We start from the raw sequence: 7735 nt of genomic DNA, 5'->3' as shown, positions 1-7735 counted from the left end.
CTCTCTCTCTCTCTCGTCTCTCTCTCTCTCTCTCTTCTCTCTCTCTCGTTCTCTCTCTCTCTCTCTCTCTTCTCTCTCTCTCTCTCCTCTCTCTCTCTCTCTCTCTCTCTTCTCTCTCTCTTCGTCTTTCTCTCTCTCTCTCTCTCTCTCTCTCTCTCTGCTCTCTCTCTCTCTCTCATCTGCTCTCTCACTCTCTCTTCTCTCTTCTCTTGCTCTGCCTCTTCTCTCTCTCCTCTCTCTCTCTTCGTCTCTCTCTCTCTTCTATATATATATATATATATATATATATATATATTATTCATATATATATATATGTATATATAATATATATTTTTTTATTTATTTATTTATTTATAATAATTTGCTCCTCTCTCTCTTTTCATGTTCTCGCCTTCATGCAGCGGTCGCGCTGAAGTCTGTATATAAGCAACAAAAGCGCCCGTGTCCGATAACGGTAGGCTACTTGGCATTCGTTACATTGGCTCCGGCGATATAATGGCTGATAAATCCGGCGCCGTTTCGGTTGTTACGAAGTTGTGTTTATATAATTGATGCACGCGTGGAAAAACGCTCTCGGTGCATGTGCACGATGGCCTTGCATCAGGTTGCTGCCAGTGTGAAATCGACATAGCTGAACATTTGCCATGCAATTTGACATTACACGAGAGTCGTTACGAAATATGAATAATAATTAATTCAATATTCAATGTCACACGCCACGCGCGAATTGATTTACAAATTGGCAGGATTGGGCTCGCGAAGGACTTGGCAATGTGCGATTTTGAGAGCATCGTTCGATCTACAATCGGTGATTTAGTGAAGCTAGTCGGAGCGGTCCGTGTGTGTGTGCTCTATATCTTACCTGTGTCTACCTCGTGTCAAACTGGTTAGACCCGTGACAATATATCTCTTCTTTGTGGTAGCACCGCGGGCTGGTTTTTTACCTCAGTTATACTCTCGTCTGTGTGCATGTATGCGGAAGGAGGGGTCCCGGTTTCCTGTCATGTGCTATTCACAAACTTTTATGATTGTTTGCATAGCATAATTTCTCGTAATCTGATATGTAAAAATGTTTGAAATTGTGAAATTCTATCCTCATCTTTTGGCCCACCGCGCAATCTGTATATTCCTTAAATACTAGACGCGGCGTCATCAATTTATTCGGAGCGCAATTTATTTCAATGCTTGATGACGAATTTACGTTTGATCACCGGATAATAACGCTCATCTGTAAGTACATATACACCAGGAATAAATAATGAGGCGGTATTATTTACCTCCCTATTATTTACTTCTGAGTATATAAGCCTTCCCTGGTTGCCTTATATTTACAGGAGACTCTATATCAGGCATTCTATATTGAATTCATTCATATCACATCATCATCATATCATTTCTTTCATTCTCGCTTCTACACGCATATTTCGCCAGGCTCCCTACCACCAGAGTGACTACATGTGCCCTGCGTGCGTTCACGTTTCTCATAGTAACATAGTTAGCAGTTACGAGTCGCCGTGCAATATCTGTATTCACAGTTCCCTGTATGATAAGCTCAGGATGAATAATAATAGACAATAATAAATAATAATAATAAATTTAATATTATTATTCACTCCCGCATATGCTCCTGTGATATCTATGTGCGTGTGTGTTGTGTGTGCGTGTGTGTGTGTGTGTGTGTGTGTGTGTGTGTGTGTGTGTGTGTGTGTGTGTGTGTGTGTGTGTGTGTGTGTGTGTGTGTGTGTGTGTGTGTGTGTGTGTGTGTGTGTGTGTGTGTGTGTGTGTGTGTGGAAGGGGGGGGGGGTCTATTCATGCTCGGCTCGATGTGCGCAGCCGTCGATGTGCGTCTCGGTCGGCTGCGCGTCGTCGTCAAACCACCGTCACTGCTCGCGGGGGGTTGGCCCGCGTAACTCCCTCGACTCAGCACGCTGCTTCATCAAATAGAACAACATCGAAATAATACGGCGCGAAAATACGATAATCTTTTAATAATATAATCGCGCGGGCCGGGAGCTGTCACGCGGGAGTCAATAACCTGGCGCCGAGGCGGCAGCAGGGTATATAGAGAATGCTGTGACGCGCAGGCATTCAGTGTTACGCCGTGGTCCGCACACAGGCTGGACTGTAGTCACGGTATACGGGGTCACGTTGGTCATCCCCCGGGAGTCCTACCCACCTTAGAAAAACAACTGCAAGGTGTATTCGTCACGTGACTGTTGAGGGGAAAGGGTTAGGCTAAACGAAGGGATTTCACGTTCAGGGCATGGGAAAGTGCTCCTGGCTCATGTGACAAAAACTGGAGTTTTTCCTGTAATTTCGGCATTAATAAATAATAAGGTCTTGACTCGCGAATACACATGCCTGTCTGTTCACAGCGGGTGGCCAATCCTTTTTTCCGTAGGGGTAGTTTACGCTTAGACCGAGTCGTTAAGTTTGCGCAGTTTCTTAATTGGCAACTAATTAATTACTACGCAACGGGCGGGCGTGACAACGACCAGGCGTTATCGAGCGATAAATCACCGGTATTCTTCTGAAACACAGAGACATGGCATACGACACGTACATTGCCTCAGATATTTTGACTAGATAACTTTGTTTATGTTAGGACGTTGGCTGCCGTGAATTGTGCAAACCCCACGGGATTATTTTAGTTGAAAAAACAATGCGCCACGCAACAAAGACATGGAAATTGCGTCGCTGCGTGCGCGCGCGTGTGTGCGCGTGCGTGCGTGTGTGCGTGACTGCGTGTGTGTGTTAAGAGCGTAGCGGCTACCGCTGGTACACGTTTTCAGGAAGTGTCATGCGTTCTGTTCAAGGCGCAATTCTTTATGCTGATGACCCAGTGAAGGTTGACAATCGGAATCGTAACACTGAGACGTTTGTTTGTACGTGGTGTAGCCGACCGTGCGTATACTTTCGGTTTCAAGAAACTCCTCAAGGGCACTTGTGTGGTTTATGCAGCAAACGAACCCGCTTCTGCTGTCACACACCCTAATGTCTATTCAAATTTGATATAGTGAAGCGTTGAACGAGCAAGATGCCACATTAAATCACATGTAATGTAGGTTGTAATAACAATACAAAGTGGGTCAAAACTCGGACGCGCCGAAAATCGACGGTGTGCGTTCGTGTAAGGCAAAATATTCACAACACGCACTCTCCTGATACATCGTAAGGCTTGCAGAGTAAAGGTGAAAGCGAACACGTGTTAGCAGACTTCATGGAAAACGATTTATTGCCGGTGTTGCAAGATGGTTTTGCACCAGAAATGCTTAGGTCAACATAAATATCAGTTCCTGGTGTACAACCTGTTCTTTCATGACGTGTGTGTCGAATCGTGTGTCTTTTCTGTGCGTGTGTCGAATGGTTCACACGCGTAGATAGTGAAAAAACGTAGCGTTGCGCATTCTCGCTGTGAATTTCTGCTTGAACGATGGAATGATGGAATGATACTCGTGAACAAGTGTATCGCTATCGAACGGTAGCCACTGTTATCATATGTCTACCTGGCCCCTTTACAGCGACTAGGGTAAGCGACCACCCGTGTATGTTGTTTGACTCACTGTTGTTTGCTTGTCTGTCTATTTCAGTAAACGTGGTGGAAGCGCTGCAAGAGTTCTGGCAGATGAAGCTCTCCAAGGGCCCGGAAACGAAGAATGGGGCGTTGGTCGTTTACGAATCAGTCCCCTCATCTAGTCCTCCGTACATCTGCTACGTCACACTTCCCGGAGGAAGCTGCTTCGGTAGCTTTCAGGTAGGAATACTTAATCGCACTCGTGGGCACATCAAGGGCATGTCATTTCATGCAGCATGTAGAATTACCCGCACGCATTTAGCACATTTAAGATAATAAAATAATACTGGTATCAAATGAAATTGCATTATTTGTTCGTGTATGCCTACTAATAGTGCTGCTACTTATATGCTGCTCAACCGCTCTAGCTCAGTCTCACCACACTGCCACGCATGCTGCTGCTTGCTATACATTTATGCTTACCATTGTCGTAATAGAATTAGTATAAAGGTAGTAAGTATAATAAGGTATTATAGTGATAAAGTTGATAAACCGTTGATTTAGGTGTTGAGCTGCGCACACGAAAAATAATTATTAGACATAACTGAACAAATCATATAATCTTATTTACGCAATATTAGTCTTATTTCATTCTCGGAAGTCATCGCAAGTGCCTTGCGAAATCGCCGATGTGTGACGTTTGTTTGTGGCAGTAGCCTTTCACGTTTTTGTCTACGACCAAAATCCTCGCTGTGAAGATTGCGAGTGAGCCCAGCGTCCCCTTGGTGCAGGCGCCCAGTTGTACTATACAGACGAAAACTCGGTGAGACCATGAAAGACCTTGTCGACCACTTAAAATGGCTCAGCGACCCAGTTTCGGGTCGCAACCTACCACAGATTTACGGTTTATCTTGGCTAAAGTCAGAATAATGGGAGTTTTCTTAAATGTAGCGAGTTACCGTGTTTGACAACCTTCTCGGAGGATATAGAGTACAGGAATATGCGATCTGCTCGTGGTTCGATCTCGTAGTCTTCTCCTGGTTCTCGTAGTGCTATCGAAAGTTTTTCTGCTATACATGTGTTATGCTTATGAGTATGAATAAATAATTAAACTTAAATACACAGGCATGGGTACGCACTCACGCACATGAATCGAGGCATTTTCCACAGTTGTGCGTTGGTAGATGATTTTATTGTCGTGGAGATTCAATTGCTTCGGCGTGGCTCAATTGAGAGCTACGACGTTGCTAACAGTGATGTGATGATATGACATGCTATCACTCCTCCCAACAAATTTGCGACGTGCACTTGCTAAGATTTGTCGGTTTGCATGCACCATGTCTTTTACTCCGGTGGTAGTGTCGGTCTCTAAAGTTTATGCCACGCTGATGGTTTCACTTTCAAACATTTCCTTCTCGTTCTTCATGTTTCCAACATTTTTCCCTTCCCTGGGATTCGCGGCTAGTTGGCGTACAGCTTACGGGAGCCGGCGGATCGCAGGTCGTATAGAACAGCGTGGCAGTAGGCGTAAGAGCAGCGTGGTCGTGAATTTTCCCATGGTTTCGGACCCACGACGGCGCAGCGCCGGGAGGCATGTCTGCCGCGTGAGAGCGCCATCGCCGTCGACATTTCCTCAGCGCGAGCATTGTGCGCGCCGGATCCGTGCGGAGCGTGCTGAAATGCTCGTTTCCTCGCCATCGTGCCATCATGCGCGAGAGCCGTGCGTCCGTCCGTGCGCAGGTCTCTCACGCTAATGGCCGCCGTCGGTGTGGGTAGTGGGAGCGTGTGTAAGCTAGCACGCTGTTTTTTAACTGTCCCGCCGCGTGGACGACCCTGGACGTGATCGTGCGATGTCACTACGTTAGTGGCTGCTCGTACGTACGGCGCGCTTACGTATGATGGTCAATGTTTCACGCGCGCGAGTGCTAAGGCTGGCTGCGTTACGAATTTTTGGGAGGTGTATATGGGAGGTGTTATAGACGCTTGCATAAGTTTGTTGTTGCGTAAAAAGTAATTACTCCTAAAATTAAATACATCATTAAACTATTACGCTATAACGTTGCTCCTAAACTAGCTAAAATATTTAACTTCTGTGCAATTCGATTTCATAGTGCTATTTTCGGTGACGTAGTAACTTTTCCAGGTATGCCCATAAGTGAGGCGCTGGTGTATTTTTTCAGTCTCAAAAACTTACAAGAGTAGTAATCAACAACTTTTGAAACGAGACGGCAAATGCTCATGTGCTGTATCCTACATACGTGAGGGCTAGCCTGCATGTAAGTCACCAGAGTGGACAACCTTTACTTGTCTTGGCGCAAACTCGTATCATCACGATCTAGCCGCCATCCTGTTCTGTGAGCATTAGTGTGACTTACTTCCACACTCAATCTGACAGGTGCATCTCGCGTCCCATCAGCCATGATACTCTGTGAAATGAGCCGATTGTTTGCCTCATAGTTTACGTTCCTCGTCGACTCAACATCACACGGCTGCTTTCAATTTTGTCATGAAATGCGTTCACGTAGAAGTTGAAGTCGGGTCTCTCAAACTTAGCAACGTGTGGTACACAGGTTTGTAAGGTTGTATTCACTGAATGTGGTGTCTGTGGTGCTGTGGCTGTTATGGTTTCTTTAGTTTATGTTTGAACTCTTTGTTTTAGTACAGTGCTGCAGTTCTTTCCTCATGCGAACGTGATACCAAATGCGTCTAGTACATGCGGCATGAATGATATCAAGAGCATAAAGACTCTATTTATCTCTCCATTTATCTATCGTCTAGAGTTTTTGCTCTTGATGAGACATGTGAAGGTGCCCTTTGCGTACACTGTATGTGTGTCATTATTCCACAGGTGTGTTACGTTTCTATTTCAGAATTGTCCAACAAAAGCGGAGGCACGACGTAGTGCGGCAAAGATAGCGCTTATGAACTCTGTCTTCAATGAACATCCCTCTCGAAAAATCACAGATGAATTCATTGACAGGTCACTCCAAGAAGCTCAATCAACATTCAAGGTTAGTATAGAACCATCTATCGGGTTACCTGAGATTGCGTACGTGAGTGCACTGGCTAACCTACGTAGGGCTTTTTAGTTATTTAGAGTGTTGTAACGTGATTGTAATCTTGCAGTAAGCGTAGTAACTGTTATTACAGGGCCATAGCAGGGTTGTATTACTTGAAAGCACTTACTAGGGCAGGTTGCATTTATGTGATACATCGCAGGAGAGTATCGCGGCATACGAACTCGTGTATATCATAGGGATATATACTATACAGGAAAAGTTAAACATATATTACTTGGGTAGTGTGCAGGGGAACAATTTAGGAGCAGTACATCAGTTCACCGTATTTGAGTACTTAAAGTTAATAAACTAAGTTAAGTACCCTAAGTAACATAACTTAAGTAATAAGTTAGCTTTCTAAATGTAAGTATAGTGTCATTCAAGCAAAAAAATAATCAAACATTGGTGACAACGATCTAGCGATATCATCCGCCAAAACCCGTCGTTTACAGGTTGCCATAGGGGAGGAACCTCCCAGCTAATTACAGCATTGTGGTACAATGAGAGGGGCATATAGCGAAGCCATTGCAGTGTCGCTGTTTCAGCTGATTCGCACGCGCGTTTCTTAGATGGGGAGGAACAGCCGAGCGGAATTTGCGGAGCCATTTTAATATGCAGTCACACAGTGGTGCTGCTACTGACACTGTCTAATGATTTACGAGTGATACGACTATAAAATCTTAAACACGATTCACTAATACTTTCTTTATGAGAGGAAACTTTAGTGGTGCGGGATATAAATGTGTGAAATAACTCTCAAGTTAGCCTCTTACGTGAGGGAAATGGTGGTGTGTGGTTGATTAAACGCCTTTGTCAGTCTAAGTTCGTACCGGCATCTCTTCTAGATAAAAGATGATGTATGATAAATATTGTGTCATTTTGTAGCCCTCTTATGCGTTGGCATGCGGATTAGGCTGTACGCACTGTCCACAACATCCACAACGACAATGTTGGTTGTTGTGACTATAACCGATGGCGTTGAATGGTCAGATAGACATCGTTTTTCATTCGCACAGGGGTGATATATATATATATATATATATATATATATATATATATATATATATATATATGTATTTCTCGTACGTCGTCGTGTGTGTGTAGTTACGTACGTTCGTTACGTCGTCGTCGAGTCGACGTACGACGTACCGGACACGTACGG

General features: G+C 44.5%; 1 protein-coding gene across 3 annotated transcripts in view; it reads left to right on the top strand.

Moving 5' to 3' along the window:
• The window catches only part of LOC106810779 (LIX1-like protein), a 54486-nt gene that overhangs the window by 36404 nt on the left and 10347 nt on the right, over window positions 1–7735 (top strand). For all 3 annotated transcript variants that reach the window (XM_014814236.1, XM_014814245.1, XM_014814228.1), the window contains exons 3-4: window positions 3591–3754; window positions 6385–6525. In XM_014814236.1, coding sequence (XP_014669722.1) covers window positions 3591–3754; window positions 6385–6525 — 305 coding nt within the window. The remainder of the gene's footprint in view (window positions 1–3590; window positions 3755–6384; window positions 6526–7735) is intronic.

This window comes from Priapulus caudatus, unplaced genomic scaffold (genome assembly GCF_000485595.1).
Source record: "Priapulus caudatus unplaced genomic scaffold, Priapulus_caudatus-5.0.1 Scaffold17, whole genome shotgun sequence".
In the NCBI taxonomy this organism is placed as follows: Eukaryota; Metazoa; Priapulida; class Priapulimorpha; order Priapulimorphida; family Priapulidae; genus Priapulus; species Priapulus caudatus.
Note: the sequence above shows the minus strand (reverse complement) of the source record. Positions and strands in the feature narration are given on the sequence as shown.